The sequence below is a fragment of the Sitophilus oryzae genome, unplaced genomic scaffold, assembly GCF_002938485.1.
Source record: "Sitophilus oryzae breed Bouriz unplaced genomic scaffold, Soryzae_2.0 scaffold_1274_pilon_pilon, whole genome shotgun sequence".
NCBI lineage: Eukaryota > Metazoa > Arthropoda > Insecta > Coleoptera > Curculionidae > Sitophilus > Sitophilus oryzae.
In genome coordinates, this window is record NW_022145920.1 from 2,898,487 (window position 1) to 2,915,876 (window position 17,390).

At 33.3% G+C, this 17,390-nt stretch overlaps 1 protein-coding gene across 8 annotated transcripts in view; it reads right to left on the minus strand.

Annotated features, from left to right (window-relative positions):
* LOC115874362 (DNA repair protein RAD50-like) overlaps positions 1 to 17,390 on the minus strand; it is an 81,323-nt gene that overhangs the window by 9,798 nt on the left and 54,135 nt on the right. For 6 of the 8 annotated variants that reach the window (XM_030889500.1, XM_030889498.1, XM_030889501.1 and 3 more), the window contains 10 exons: positions 15,984 to 16,023; positions 10,581 to 10,627; positions 10,477 to 10,528; positions 10,279 to 10,423; positions 10,148 to 10,214; positions 8,716 to 8,821; positions 8,456 to 8,660; positions 8,338 to 8,395; positions 3,192 to 3,436; positions 3,082 to 3,139 (listed from right to left, as the gene is read on the minus strand). In XM_030889500.1, coding sequence (XP_030745360.1) covers positions 3,082 to 3,139; positions 3,192 to 3,436; positions 8,338 to 8,395; positions 8,456 to 8,660; positions 8,716 to 8,821; positions 10,148 to 10,214; positions 10,279 to 10,423; positions 10,477 to 10,528; positions 10,581 to 10,627; positions 15,984 to 16,023 — 1,023 coding nt within the window. The remainder of the gene's footprint in view (positions 1 to 3,081; positions 3,140 to 3,191; positions 3,437 to 8,337; positions 8,396 to 8,455; positions 8,661 to 8,715; positions 8,822 to 10,147; positions 10,215 to 10,278; positions 10,424 to 10,476; positions 10,529 to 10,580; positions 10,628 to 15,983; positions 16,024 to 17,390) is intronic. The other 2 variants (XM_030889496.1, XM_030889497.1) reach the window with 2 other exon arrangements.

A 17,390-nucleotide genomic window follows, 5' to 3' on the forward strand; every position in this document is an offset into this window, starting at 1 on the left:
TATTGGATTTGTCGCAATTTTGTCGTAAAACATGAATGTTTCTGTCTTGTAGTTGTTTTGTCTGCTTGGTCTGGACCCGGCATTAAGACCAAATCGATAGCGATCGTTTCACACTAAACCTTCAGATTTTATAAAAGATAATTTCTTCAGTCTATAGTCTAGTACAGTTCCGGCCAAATCTGTGGTCTGTTCGTTTAAAAATATTCAGCATGTTGAAAGATCGCAGATCTTATCTCTTCGATGAGATCTTTATCGAAACCGCCACTACACGTTGAGATTTGAACTGAATCGAAGATAATTTATTCAGTCTATAGTCTAGTACAGTCCTGGCCAAATCAATGGTCTGTACAATTAAAAATATTCAGCATGTTGACAGATCGCAGATCTCATATCTTAGATGAGATCTTTATCGAAACCCCCGAGATTACGACTGAATCGAAGGACTGTACAGGGTGGGTCAAATTCGACGCTTTTAAATGACGAAATGATTCTCAATAATCGATCGATAAACTCATAACTCATATCAACACAAAACCATAGAATATTAGCTCTGTAAAAAACAACACTCTCAGATAGCCGTCTATAAACTATAAACAGACTGCCTCGCCCGCAGTACCGGTGCTCAGATACCAAATTTTACCTAATTGTAAATATTTGCATTATCTGTCAATGAATCTTACTATTGTTCTTAGTCGTCTTTGAAGTAAGGTGTCTTAAAGGACCCTACACGCAACGATATCTGACAGATTTGAACTGTACAGGGTGGGTCAAATTTGACGCTTTTAAATGGAAACACCCTTTTCTATAGGAGATAGACGAAAACTAATATCGGTGTCTGGAGCTCAATTTTCATCAAAAACATGATAGTGAAAACCGCACATCAATATCTGTTACCGTTTCAGAGTTACGGGGTATTTTTCAAAAATGTGCATTTTTAACAAATAGCTGTAACTTTTTTGCTATGGAAAATTTTGTATTTCTATGAAAACATTTCCAAAGCACCTTTTTACATAGAATTTAATGGCTTAAGTATAATTTTTTTTAAATTAATAATTTAAGAGTTATCAACAGAAAAATTGATTTTTTATTTGGGTCACCCTTTATATTTTTAATTAACTAAAAAGAATTTAAAATTACCTTTCCAAAAATATAGCACACTTGATATTTTGTTATAATCCCCTTCGAAATACAGAATTTTTAAAAGTTCGCCACTTTTAACTAGTAGGCTTTGGACCCCTTATTGATGATATGCCCCTGATGGAACTTGAAAACATATTTTTCCAGCAAGACGACGCATCGCCTCTGAACGCTGAAGTTATCAGCAAATTTTTGCAACCAATTTCAAGAATAATTGAATAGCTAACCAAGATCCCAGCCGTTGGCCGTCGAGGCCGCCTGACTTAGTACCCATGGATCTAATCCTATGAATATATTTGCGGAAGAATAAAGGTTCCTTATTCTTCCGTATAATCTAGACAAGAATTAAAAATACTTAGCAGTTATGTGAGGGTATCTTTCGCCTCCACTGAGTTAATTAATTCCGCGAGAAATGTTCAAAAACTGCCCCGTCTGTCCATAACAGAACACGGTAACCAACACCTGTAGCAAAATCTCATGTCTTGGTTTGCTATTTGTTTTTATTGTTATTAGACATAGTTTAAATGTGTTGATGTTGGTTAAATATATTTTAAATTGTTATAAAATTCTGCATCTCTCATAGCAAATATTATTTTCGTTTTAATTGATGCTCAATGCTCGCAGCTAGAATTTTTTTGCATTACAGCCGGTGCCGTTCAAAGCCTACTTGTTTAAAGCGGGGGAATTTTTATATACTCTATATCTCGAAGAGGAATCGAGCAAAATATCAAGTGTGTTATATTTTTGGAAAGGTAATTTTAAATTCTTTTCAATAAATTAAAAATATACAGGGTATCCTATATAAAAAATCAAATTGTGTGTTGATAATTCTTAAATTATTAATTTTAAAAAAATTATACTTAAACAATTAAATTCTACGTGAAAAGGTACTTTGGAAATGTTTTCATAAAAGTACAAAATTTTCCATAGCAAAAAAGTTACAGCGATTTGTTAAAAATGCATATTTTTGAAAAACACCCCATAACTCCGAAACGGTAACAGATATCCATATGCGGTTTTTACCATCATGTTTTTCACAAAAATTTAGCTCCAGACACCGATATTAGTTTTTGTCTGTCCCATATAGAAAAGGGTGTTTCCATTTAAAAGCGTCAAATTTGACCCACCCTGTACACTTCAAAGACGACTAAGAACAATAGTAAGATTCATTGACAGATAATGCAAATATTTACAATTAGGTAAAATTTGGTATCTGAGCACCGGTACTGCGGGCGAGGCAGTCTGTTTATAGTTTATAGACGGCTATCTGAGAGTGTTGTTTTGTTACAGAGCTAATATTCTATGGTTTTGTGTTGATATGAGTTATGAGTTTATCGATCGATTATTGAGAATAAAATCTCTTAAGAGGCGTTGGGGTCAGTGAGATTACCCCAATTAGCTTTATCGATTGGGATGGAAACTGTTTCTGTTTAGCTCCAGATATGCGTGCACGGAAGCCCAAACTATTTCAGCTGACCCTAACTAGTTGTTGAAGATGATTAATCAATAGATATGGAAAATATGAATAGGGTTACCAGATGAAAACTTATCCACCCCGGGCAAGTCTTCCGAAAAATCCGGACAAAATCCGGACGTCACAATTTTTTAGCGATATAAGGGCAAACTAATAGTATATTGTTTTATTATGAGTAAAAATGATACTTTTTGTGGCGAGGCTGTGGAGTGGACGTTTGGTATACAAGCGAGGCACAAAAATTCATTTTTACTCTGAATAGAACATGCTATTTTTTTTCAAATACCACAAATAATTTTTTAAACAATTTCAAACGTTCCAAATAATACATAAAAGATTTAAAAGTAATACCTTGTAAGTAATTATACTTTTATCGAGAAACTATGGTACTAGGTTCATTTAAATATCCTTCACTTTTACATAAGGGTTTTTTTCATTTTCAAAAACATATAACAACAATATAAACTCACCGTCCACCTCGGCCAATCTTTTTTTCGCTTGTAGTACAACATTTTTCTTTACTGGTTCCTAAGAGAAAAATATGGTATAAAAAAAGTTGAGCATTTTTTTAACAATTTACATTATGTCGTCTAAATACTTCAGTTTTCATTGAATCGCTCGATTCATTTAGCACATTATGGGAGTATTCCATATCAACAGTAGTTCCTTGACTTGGTACTAAATCAATTTCGTTATCATTTGCTACAGTTACTCTCTGATTATATATATTGTCATGGGAAATATTAGAACTGGTCACAATGTTTTCCTGAGATCTGTTTTGGAACGAATCAGTTATCTGGCCTACATTGAATCTATTTTGTATTTCTAAAAATAATATTATAATACACTTAGAAAGAAAAAAACGCAAAGGATTTTTTTTGGCAAATTTATATTTTTATATACCTATTTTTTTATTTCTAGATCAATTTTCTTGAATTTTTTAGTAAATTGTATATAAATATACCAACAATTCGTAAACTCAATTTATAATAAACTTTAGTGTTTGGCTTATTATACAGGGTTTATCGAGGTTTATCGGGTTGTTTTTACCCCAATTTTAAAACACCCCGTGCAATAATTTCGTCAGCAAATTTGCCTAAATTATTAATTTCCGGTTAGAACCATGTCTTCTGAGCATTTTGGGTTTTGTCTCACGTCGAGATATGCCTTGGCTAATGTTTACGAGCGAAGTGAACTTGCCACCAACAATTTGCATTTTTTCAAATATCATTACTTTTTGATATTATTTTTTAATATAACGATGTGTCTTTAGTGGCTATTGTATTATATACTAAATTAAAAAATAACGTTTAAAACCAAGAGAAGTTCATTTAACGAAGCTGGTGCTACTTCGCAACCTCTAAACCTCCTGCCAAGCATGTCCCAAACGTATTCTATAGAGTTTAGAACTGACGAACATGTTGGCCAGTTCATAGTAGTATGCAAAAGTCACCAAAGACACCTCGTCATGTTGCAAAATATCATCAATAAGTAATGATAATTGGAAAAATTGCAAAATGATAGTGAGAAGTTCATTACACTCTTAAAAATTAACCCGTACATGAGCCAAAAAACAAACTAGCATAAGCGCGATAATAATGATTTAAGAAAATTTGCTAACAAAATTATAAATAAACAATAAATAAATAACGCTTTATTGTGCAAAAAGCCAAAATAGCTTCAACGACAAAGCATTTACACAACAAACAAAAGCACAAAAAACATACAAATAATAAAAAATACACAATACAAATCATACAATTCAAAAAAAAATGAATTATTGCACTACTTACTTTAAAATTATGGTAAAAAACAACCCTTCGATTAATCCTGTATAATAATAAGTCAAATACTAAAATGTATAAAAAAAAGTTGAGAAAAAACTCAAAATTTAAGTGAGGATGCAGTCAATAATCACCACGACGTAGGCTAATAAAACTACTTTACTACTAGTTTGAATGAGTCAATAAACAAAGCAACATCCTTTGCACAATAAACCTTTAAATACTAAGATCATAGGACATTGGATTAACAAGGAAATTTCATTTATCATAAGTTTTTTCCTTGTGAATCCAATGTTCTATGATGTTAGTATTTAAGGCCTTATTGTGCAGAGGATGTTGTTTTGTGAATTGATTCATTCAAACTGTCCTGATGATGGGAATAAAATTCTCGGAAGTTTGACAAATTTGAAAAGTCGTTTTATTAGCCTACGTGGTGATTATTGACTGCATCCTCACTTAAATTTTGAGTTTTTTCTTAGTCAGTCACGACTAAACCTGCTGTTTTTTTAAAAAAAAATTATATATTTTTATACAGTTTGCTAAAAAAATCATGAAAATAGCGCTAAAAAAATATATATAAGACTTAAATTCGACGAAAAAAAATTCCGTTGCGATTTTTGCATCAAAGTGTATACAGGGTCCGGCAATAGTGCGTCCGGCATCTGTAGCTTCTAGAATAAAAAATTGGGAATTTTGTTTAAGTGCTAACCTAAAGTATGTACTAGGATGTATTTCAGGAAAATATTTGAACTTCTACACGGTGGCTCAAAAAAGTGTGAGTGGATCGGGATGAATTTTTTTAAATGGAACACCCTGTATATTATTACATATTTAGCTTTCATTCAGATCACTATACTTAATCCTAAGATATGAGTAGATATGTTTTGATAGTTTCAGAGATAAATAAATAAAAAATATATATTTTTCAGCCTTTCTTAAAAAAATTATTAAAAATACAAGAACTGTCCTGATATAAAAACTATGTATATTATGTACTTATGTTAGATGGTCTGCACTTACTTTGCTATAAATATCGTAATCTTAAATCATACAGGATGTTCAAAATTCTACGCCAAACTTTCTAAAATATAAAATAAATTTTGTTTGTTTTTTTAAACACCCTATATATTATTTTTTTAGTAAGAAGATTTTTTTAGTTGAAGAATTAAAAAGGAACATTTATTGTATTTAGAGTATTTCCAAATTTTTAAAGGTTTCGCAGATATTCGCGGTTTTATATCTCATATGGCATTTTCCACAGTAAATTTTTATCAAAGCCACCCAGTGATTTTTCTCTCGTATTTTACCGTTGAAAGAGCCATATGAAATAATATCGCGAGTATCTGCGAAGCCGTTAAAAATTTTGAAATACTCTAAATTCAAAAAATGTTCATTTTTTTAATTCTCCATCTGTTAAAAGGATAATATAAAGGGTGTTCCATTTAAATTACAAAGAAAAATTATTTTATATTTTAGAAAGGTTGGCGTAGAATTTTGAACACCCTGTATGATTTAAGATTACGATATTTATAGGAAAGTAAGTACAGACCATCTAAAGTAAACACCTAATATAGTGTTGATTTCAGGAGAGTTCTTGTATTTTTAATATTTTTTTAAAAAAGGCTGAAACAAATATTTTTTGTTATTTATTTATTAATATCTCTGAAACTATCAAAACTTATTTAAAAATATCTTAAGATTATGTAAAGTGATCAGAAAGGAAGCCAAACATGTAATAATATACAGGGTGTTCCATTTAAAAAAAATCGTCTTGATCCACTCACACTTTTTTGAGTCACCCTGTAGAGGTTAAATTATTTTCCTGAAATACATCCTATACATAATTTAGGTTTTCTTTGCAACAAAATTCGCAAGTTTTTTATTTTAGGAGCTACAGACGCCCGACGAACTATTGCCTAAACCTGTTCGGTGTTGAGATTTGAACACCGGTGTTAAAGTCAACGCCACGAATGTTTGGGAGTGATTCATCGCTTGATGAAGTTAGAATCGACACGCGCGCTATCATTTTTACATTGAAAACGTAAATTTTTACCGCAGACGTAAGTTTTTAAAGGCCCGGTCTAATCATCTGCCTGCGCTCCTCCTACTTATTCTAAAATGTTAACGTGATTGACAAAGGACGATACTATATCGCGTTTCTTTGATTGATTCGTTTTTGTGCGTCAGTCCATTGGTGTGCTTGCAGTGCGACCAATGGAGCATTCCATTTTATATTTGTAATCAAATATATGTTTTGAGAAGACTTTGACAGTTAAAACAACAAATTACAACAGATTATATATTGATTATTATATGACTTGAAACACCACGGCACTGGAATTAAGTTTTATGTAACCTTGAACAGATTAGTTCACATGGTAGCGACCGATGAATCACTCCCAAACATTCGTGGCGTTTACTATAGGTGTTGATGACCACCGGTGTTTCAGTCGGTGTACCGGTGTCAACTAGAGATGAGTGATATCGTGATTTTTTAATCACACTGTTATTTGTTACTGTGATTTTTTAATATCAGTGATTTTTAAACGTGATGTGATCACAGTTTCAACAAAAATAACAAGTCTTGTCGCTCCGTCCCCGTTGCCCCGTTCCCAATTAAGGCGTAATACGCGTGTGTAATATACGTGTTTATTTATACTTTTTTTTAGATTTGAGACGAACAAGTTTAGGTTTGATTCATCTATCCAGTATTCAGTCAAGTTGCATTTATTATCGGCTACATGCCGTGTTCAACAAGGTCGCGGTTTTTTTTGTTTATTTAAGAATAATTGTTTTTCTAACCTCAAAAAATAAATAATTTTATTGCATTGATCTCAAATATCAAAGATTTAGCCGAGTATTCGTACAATCCGTACTTAAAACGTTAAATCATTAATTATTGTAGTATATATTAGTATCAAATTTACATCAATAAGTTCAAGATTGACAACATACTTAAAATGTACCATCACCGCTTACAGTTTTAAAAAAAGCGATATTAAACGAAAGCGAGGCGGCCGGCAATGGTAATCGGTATCGGTATTTCCATTTTGTTTATGTTATATTAAATACTTAACGGATAAACAAGTCTGTCGAATTTTTGCTCGTTTGCATAGTGTGAAAATCACATATCAACTCACGCTTTCTTCGCAGAAAAAGTAACGATCGTGATATGTGATTTTTAAATATCAGTGAAAAAATCACAGTTCGTGAAATATCGCTCATCTCTAGTGTCAACACTGACACCGGTGTTCATCTACAACATCGGTGTTTATATCAACACCGGTGTTTATCTCGATACCGGTGTTTATCTCAACACCGATGTTTATTTCAACACCGGTATCGCGATGAACACCGGTGTCGATGTCGATGATGCCGATTTTTTTAATGTAATATTTCTTAGTGTATTTTACAGCTACGAATTTTTGTTTCTTTATGTTTTGTTTTGTTTTCTATTTGTTTTTGATCAAACAATTTTTTACTTTATAGTTGTTTATCTGACGCTTCCACTTTATTTTAGTAATTAGTCTGTCATTAGTCTGGCAAAAAAAATATATTTAAATTTGAAAGCTTTAAGTTAAAGTCGGTGCGCTTTAATAAACGATAAAAACAAGCACCGATACGACATTGTTATTATCAGGTTTATTTTCAACTTATTAATTAACATTATTTCTTCTTTAACCCGTTTACCAAACACCGGTGTCGAGATGAACACCAGTGTCCAGGACCAACACCGATGTCGAGATGAACACCGGTGTCGGTGTCAACACCGGTGTCGGTATCAACACCGGTGTCGGTGTTAACACTGGTGTCGGCGTTGACACCGGAACTCCGGATAGTCTATATTTGGCCACCGGTGTCAGCCCAACACCGGTGTTCCGGTGTTTGGAACAGGCCTAACTATTGCCGGACCCTGTATATTTAATAAAATTGTCTTTGTACTTTCTGAGTGAACTTCGTCTTCAGTACTAATTTCACAGATTTCTTGTACTTGGAGTTCCTAAAAATTGAATTATGTTGTTTGTATATGTATATCAATAAATTACTTTTTATCATTTACCGATGAATAATGAACATCTCTATTTTCTATAATTCTAGAAGTGTCCAAAACTGAGGGGAGTAATGTTTCGCCCTTTTTAATATTTTCGTCGACTAGTTTGTCATTGTTTTGGTTTTGATTTTTATTTTGTTGGTTTATAGGGTCTGCAGATGATTCTTTAACAATCTTCTTAGAATTCTCTTCAAATATATCATGATTTTTGCTACTTAAAAAAATATAAATAGCCTTGTTGCATATATATTAATTAATACAAATACTACATTTTATTAGATAATATATCGGCAGACTGAATTTTTTGGCTTAGACTTTCTTGGGTCTGAACTTCTGAATCTTTTTGAACTGATTTTTTTGTATTTTTTAACATTTCTAAAAGAGATATTAGTCTTTAAAATATACAAGGTGCTACAAATTCGAGGTACGAGCATTGGTATCTCGGAAACCGTAATAGATACGAAGTACGAAGATAGTTGAATTGGGGCAAAGTTGCGTCTTGGGATGTTTGCCAACATGCTATCAAAAAAGTTTAAAAAAATATCAAGGATTTCTGAGTTTTTTGAGAAAACGGTTACTTTTTAAAAAATCAAAAAAATAATTGGACATTCTAATAGCCACTTTATTAGGGCTATCTGATTAAATTCAATTAAATTAGCTGATATAATTTGTGAGATACAGTGGCCAACTTGTCCGGCTCTGTTTTTTTAATATTAAATCTATTCATTGTTACAATATTGATAGGCCTTCAAACTTAACAATGACGTGGGGTAAAACATTGAATACTTAAAATCAAATTCAATATAAATTAAAAATAATATAAATAAATAATACAAATATGATATAAACAATTAAATCATTTTCCCGGAAAATGGATTGGAAATGGTAGAGTAGTATAATGGCCAGCGAGGTTCCTGGACCTGTCGCCAAGGGGGGGGGGGGGAATTATTTGACGTCATTTGTAAGTGAAATCAATATTTTTCAACATTTACAATAAAGAGTACAAAATGCATTCGGAAGTATAAGAAGATATGTTCAAAGAGCTATAAATAAAATTGAACGAATAATAAATGTGTGCAATATAGGAAGGGTGGTAACCATTTCAAACATGTAGAGCATTAGAAACTAGTTTGTAGAAGTTGATTTATTTATAATAACTACGATTAATATTATGCTCAGATTTCAAATTCACAACAGAAAAGTTAAAAACAATGTCATTAAATTGCTGACCTGGATATTATTTATTTGAATCTTTCAATTGGCCCGATTTCCTTATTCAATATTAATTAGCATTAATTTAATTCAATATTGTTGGGATAAATATAATCAGATTAAATAATTAAAAAAAACAGAATCGGACTTGAAATTATTTTAAATAATTAAATAGTTTTGTTGTTTGTGTTAAGGTACCCAAAACAAAACAAAAAAGTATAAAGTGTGACATATCATTGTACTCAGGAAACCGAGTTCTAAAGTATCGACAGAGGTATTGATTTTCAAAAAAAATCTGTTTTTTTCCAAAAAACTTTGCAATCCTTGAAATTTTTAAAACTTTTTTGATGTCATCTTTGTGAACATCTCAAAGCGCAACTTTGTTCTAATTTAACCATATTCGTATCTATTATGGTTATCGAGACACCAATGCTCGTACTCCGAATTTGTAGCACTCTGTATATTAATATAAACGAATGTATTATTTACCTTTAGTACCGGTATCATGCACTTGAGCTTTGGTAGATATTATTATATGACTAAACGAAGGCCGTTTCTAAAACAAAAATTGAATATTCTAAAATTATTCTACTATTTTCGAAAACTAAAACTGTCTATACCATTACTATATTTGGTGATTTAAAACTTTCAGTCGGATAAACTTTCTTCGACCTTTGTGATGGTAATGAAGAAGCGATTTGAATTTTATCCATATCTTTTATAGCAGATTTTATACGTGTAATATTTACATTTTTATTAACACCCCTACAACGAAATATATATTATAATTTGCTAATATTCAAACTACTTACGCTTACTTTGATTTAGTTTCATACTTTCTTTTCGATTTAATAGTTCTTTTAATTTTACCTAAAAAATATGGTATTAATATCATAATATTTCAATGAAACACTTAACAAACCAGTAGATTCGTTTGCCTTTAATTTTAAATCATCTTCCTCTTTGTCCCTAAAATATTAATTATTTTACAAATAGTCGATTTTATTTCTTTATTGTAATGTAGTTGTTGAAAAAAATAGTTATTTTATTACAAGAAAGATAGTTTCATTTGAATAAATACTGTTTATATTAAATTTTATGTGTTAAGTTTTCAAATTTCTTCCTTACGTAATTATACAATAATATTGACATTCTTGAAAAATATTTTTCTAAAAAAATATGTGCGCTGTTGACTTTTTTCTCTTGTTAGTAAAATCGTGTAGACCGTTAAATGCCGATAAAAAATAGTCTCTTGATATTAAAAGCTTTGTTCCAACGCAGAAATTAGGACCGTTCTAGAACGGTTATTGGTATCGCCGGGATTGAATTTGTGCGCATGTGTCGACTTGGACAGTTCTGGGGTGCAACTTTGTTCATGTTTCAAAGCAATAGTAAAGTAATTTGTAACTTGAGGCACTATGTTCAGTAGCAACATCGATTCGTAGCGATATTCTGATTTCTCGCTTTGTGGCGAGGCGACAGTCTAGACACGTGTGCAAGAGTGTGATAGTGATACCATATTTTGCAGCATTTGAGCGACAATAGTTTTGCAATGAACATAGTACCGATCTGGTTTGGACATCGCTTCTAAACGATCGGTTGCTAACTTGAACAAAGTTGCACCCCTGTTACGATACCGAAATTAAATGCAGTTGGAACTGTTTGGGAATCGATTTTAGAATTCGCCCTGGCCGCTGTGGCGCCTTACGCCATCCTTACGCTGGAATCCAATTCATAACCTTATTTTTTGTTATTGTTATTGGTTAGATCTAAAGGTACATTCAGGTTGAGAGCGTCGCGTTTGCGTCGCGTCCGCCCCATTGAACTCGAACCCCGACGCTCAGCGGATGCTAGCGCAACACCAAACGCGACGCTGTCTGCCTGAACGGTCTAATTTAAGTTGAGTGAATTGATTCCATTTCGACACGCGACGCGACGCTCGACGCTCTCAGCCTGAATGTACCTTAAGGGTTAGATTTATTAGAAGTTTTTTATACGATTTTTATTATCTATGGGGTTCAAAATGAGTAATATACCGCATGATCCAAAAAAACGACGTTAGCGATGGCTATGAAATGAAGATCGCTGTCATTTTGTATGTAAAATTATATGGAGAATGACCATCAATTCCAAGCCGGCTCAAGTTTCGTTCAGCCGAAATCAGTTACATAGAATATCGGTTTATAGGATGATTCTATACAAGAAAACTAGCACTAGGTACATAATTTGATTTTTGCCGCGGAAATTCGTTTTTTTAGAAAACTCGAATTTTTAATTAGCCGACCATACCAATAGGTATGGTAGGCTATTAGGATCGGCAAAAAAAAAGTTTTTTTAATTTCACTCAAAATTAGTTACTTGGGTCATAAATGACCTAAATACAAAATATTTTCATGGTGTCTGTCTGTCCGTCTGTAACACGATAACTCAAAAACCGCTGAACCGATTTTAACCAAATTTGGCACAAAAATACTGTGGCACCCGAGAAGCTGGCTATTAGCTTTTGGTGGGGGTAGGGGGTTGGTAAGGGGGTATGGGAGGGGGTTAAAAATTTTAAAAAATCGTAACTCCAAAATTACAGTAGCTAGCGAAACGCGGTTGTCAAATTAAGATTAGGAATAATATTTGCAACAAAATTTGTAAAAACATCAAAATCAGTCAAAGTCGCAGTTTTAGAGATATTAACATATTTTAGTATGGGCGGATGGGCGACTATACGTGCCATCCGGCTCCAATTTTTTTTCTATTATTAACTAAAATTTAAAACCTTACGGTGTTTTTAATAGTTTTTTTCATTATAGAATGACGTAAAAATATTTAATATAACGATGTGAACTAATTTTTATTCGAAAATATATTTTTATCACAATAATTTTCATTGATTTTTCCGGGTTTAGAAGTGCTGAAATGTGATAGGAAGATAAAATACGTATTTTTGTTTGATTAATAATTTGGTATAATTTCTCTATATAATTTTTTCCGCGGAAATTTATCATAAGGGCGGTATAATGGAAAATCTTTAATATTTCGAAGTTTTCCATAGTATTCTCAACTTTTTTACATACTTTCGGTTTGGTTTTAGTTGGTTTGGTTTGATTTGGTTGTTTTTATTGGGTTTGGTTGTAGTGGGTTTAGTTGGTTTGGTTTGGTTTGATTTAGTTGTTATTTTTATGCTTTATTGACATTTTTTTTTAAATTTTCGCATTTATTGACCATAGCGATATTAAGTTGATAAGAATAGATATTATTCATTGATCTGTGTCAAAGGTCGGGAAGAAGATCACTGCATAGTGGTGAAACAACGCATTTCCGCGGATTTTCATTTTTGTATCGGTACTTAAAAATAAGTCTACAATATAAAATAATATTTATTTTTTATATAACTCGTTTCGTTACTTCTAAACCGTATTCAAAAAATGGCAACAGCGCATTTCCGCGGAATTTCATTTTCGTATTAGTTGTTACAAAGACGTGTAAAATATGAAATAACATTAATTTTTCATGTATGTCATTTCGTTACTTTTAAACTGCATTCAAAAAATGGTGACGCATTTCCGCGGCAAAATTTTTTCAGTAATATACACCCTGAGGTACCTAAATGACAAAAAATATTTTTTTTTCTTTTTTAACAGATTTCGGCTAAACGAAACTTGACCCTCCTAGCCTACTGGACGCTGTTTTTTTCGATCGTACGGTATTTACGTGAACTATACACTATAAGACAATTAATAAATTGGTGGGGAGATTTAGTTATAGCTCACTTCGGGTTTCTCTTATTACCGATTCTGAACCGTCCTAGAACCGTGATGCGTATGCGCAGAAGGAAATATGAATACATTATTTCATTTGCGCATGCGCTGCAGAGTTCTAGGACGGTTCAGAATCGGTAATAACAAGAACCCGAACAAAGCTTATATTTGTACGTTTGAATCATTCGTTCAAATCATTTTCGCTGGTATCCAACAGAGACTCGATATCACTGTCACCTTCGTCACTCATTATACTTCAAAAATAGAGAAATATTTAAAATAAATGTACGATAAACATTAAATAAAACTTTAAGCTTCAAAACGTCGTCAAAACAACAGATAATTAAACTATCAAAATTAAAAAGATAAATGGCTAAAGGAATTTAAAGTCCAGAAAAAATCAATAATCTGCTGACACACTTTTATGCGCAGGTCAGTCCCTATGATTCTTGCTTTCAGGCTGGTATCGAAATTACGGTCCCGGAATCGATTCATTATCGGTGACAATTCTTGTTGGAACGCAAAAGTTATCGTTCACTAAACGATTCTCTCGTGGCTGGAACGCCTTTTCTCCGCTGCGCAGAAGCGTTATCGTACCGAGTACGGTTCTCTCCGTCGCGCGTCGTTGAAACGAAACTTTTGTCGATTTCGGTCTCCTTCATGAGATAAACGCAAAGTCCAGGGAAAAAACTTGATAAGCGCCAATTTCTTAATTTTAGGACTTTACAATATTATAGTTGGTCTAACTGGTCCCTACAAAATGTACAAACTCTGCAGGCCAATAAGTTGTTAAATCCTATGATATATACCTTGTAAAAATATAAGGTTTGATCCAACCAGTATTTCAGGATCGTTTCGAAATCGTACTCGAATCGGTTTTCTTGCACTTTGTTAGCATGCGCGGACTTTCGTGACGGTGCAAAAAGTATCAACGTTGGAATGCTTTGTGGATTGTTTTCGGGACTGTCAAAAGTGTATCGATCGGTTTTTTGTTTTTGTTTAGAATTTCATAAAATAACCCTATTATTTTTGTTTGCAATTTGCAATAATAATAATTATTATTCTTGAAATGGAGAATCAGAATCCAGTAATTGTTGGTAAGTGTTGTATCAACTGTATATTCACTATAACTCACTTACCTATCCTCTCTTTTATGATCCTGTTATGCGTAGTTTACTCGTACTGTTATTTCATTACAGTGGTAGAATCTTTGAACATTATTTTATAAATAAAAAAAATAATTAAAGTTTCCGAACGATTTACTCCACACAAACTCACAAGCAAAAGTATAACGCACACGTATTCGAATTTGTAAAAAATAACCAAGACAGAAGCATCAGCCGGACGCCGGACCAGAATCAGCTCTTAAAAATCGATAATCACTGCCAATATGCTTTAATGCGCAAGTCAACCCAAACAGTTCTCAATTTGGACCATGTATCGAAATTACCGTCCTGAAATCGTAACTAAACGATCCCAAGGTAGTTTGGTACGCAAATAGGATCGTCCGATAACCGTCAAATCTCGGTTGGAACACATCTGAATTACTGCGCACGAGCGTGATCGTTCGGTGACTGTTCTGCGGCGGGTTGGAACAAACCTATAGAAAACACGGAAAGAACCTGACAACTGACAACCACCAGCCGTTCAGTGCTCTCTCGTGCTCTCCTAGAAAATTAGTGAAATGGTGCTTATCATGTTTTCCCCGTGGACCCTTCAATTCTAAAATAGCAACTTTTAAAAACTTTTATTGTCATTAACTGGTCAAAGAATTAAATAAATACTCATTGATTCCTCACCAAAAAATATGAAAAAAGTTCCTATAAACATGGGCGCGGAAATGCATAGTTTTAAAGTTATATGATGTTAGGACTTTTTAAAAATAAGTAAGTAATTATTTTAAATACTATTATTTTTGAGGAATTTGCTGTAGGTAGCACTATACAGTGTTCTAAGTTTGAATAAAACTTAACAATAAATTAGTTTAAATAAATAATTTTATTTTAATAATAATTTTATTTTTAAATAATATATTATTTTATTTTAATTTTATTAATTGTGATTAATAAATCTTTTCGTTTATCTCATCGAATATCAATATACTTTTATCTTTAACTTTTAATCGACATTAAACAGCCTACACAATTTTTACAAGAGGAAAAAAGTCAGTGGTGCGTGGTGCACGTTTTTTTTTAGAAAAACCCCTGGTAAATCTGTCGACACTTTTTTGGCATTAAAAAATGCGATACTTATAATGACTTTTACCCTCAAAATTTCATTCAAATCGCTAAAAGCACTTGGTATAAAATTATAATAAATCGAAAAAAAAATGAAGATTTTAATGCCCTTTAGCTACGAAACAAAGCAGAATCGGACCTATGTTGATATGAAAAATAAATCTTCTTTTTACGTCAGAAATCTCCCCACGAGAGATGGTATATGTTTTTTGAAACACCCTGTATATGGTATCCAAAAATCATGATATTTTAGAGTTCAAAAATATAGCATTTAAATTAACGCAGTATGTGTGATGTGTGTGGCAAAACACAGAATAACTTGATATTATATTGATTTACCTGGACTGCACTTGAGTTTCTTTAAGTTCTGGAAGTTCATCTGAAAAATTAGAAAGCAAATTGTTTTTAATAAAATAGGCATCTACTTTTTATGGTAAAAATAGTACTAAAGCGGCGCGCGGCGGTTATAAAGGATTGGAATTCGTAGATATGAATTTAAGTTGAGTATAAATTCGTACTACCCTTGAACAAGGATATCACAAATTCTTGTTAAGTGTGGTTACACTTTTTGATTTGTTTATTAATCGCCCCCCATACACGCTAGGGATTTTTAAGCGATAGGTCCCGCAGTCCGTATCCGCTGCCCCTAGGAGATGCAAGACCTTGTCGTTGGTGGGGAAGCTCCTAGTCAGGTGCTGGAGGGAAGTTATTATTATTATTATGATTATTTATTGTATTGACTAAGAGTGGGTCCCAGGTGGGGCCCACCACTCCGCGAGAGCCTATTGTGGCTCAGTTTCTACAAGCTCTTTGATAGAAAAGAGCATTAAAGTTTACCCTCAACACCCAGCCGTAACATAGGCCGTTATGTTCGAGGGTGATATATCTCCTAGGTCTGATAGGTCTAGCGTGGGTTTGCCAAACACCTCAAACCTGGTCCTGCCCTCAGTGGGGCAGATACACATAACGTGCTTCATTGTTTCGTCATCTTCCATACAGAGTCGGCATTCGGCGTCTTCCACCAGTCCCATCCTCTGTAGGTGTCATCTCAGCCGGCAGTAGCCCGTGTGTACTGCAGCGAGCGTACACGCTCCATACCTACCAGCCTTTAGGAGTTCTCCTATTCTACGTTTGGATGGTCCTGCTAGGATTTTCTTGGCATGTTCTATTCCGAAACGTCGCACCCCTAACCCATTCACAGAGCCTGTCTCTTGCGAGATTTTTGGCACGCGAAGTGTCGGTTCTGCCCACGAATAGCGAGTCTGCACCAATTTTGGCGAGGGAATCAGCACGTTCATTTCTCTCTAGGCCGACATATCCCGGTATCCATATTAGCGACACTTTGTTCCTATCTCCTAATATATTGAGTAGTTTTTTACAATGAAGAATCGTCATAGGCGTGCTTTTCGTTGCCTAGACGATCCTCTGAGTGTAGGTCTTAGTGGAGCAGAAGTACAGAGATACATCGACTGCTCCACGAAAGACTTGCTCCAGAGGAAGTAAAAGCGGAAACACTCCTCGGAAAAGGGGAGAGTAAAGGACAGTTCGTTAGAAAAATTTGTTTATTAGTAAGCCACGGCTGACAATTAGTCTCCGTTGGATTAACGCAGCCAGTGTTTACAAAAATTACTATTCTATTTTGTAGATTTTCTTACAGTGGCGAAATACTCATTGGACTTTTTAGGTATTTTATTTAATACATAGAATGTACCGTATGATCGAGAAAAAATGGCGTCAGCGTTGGCT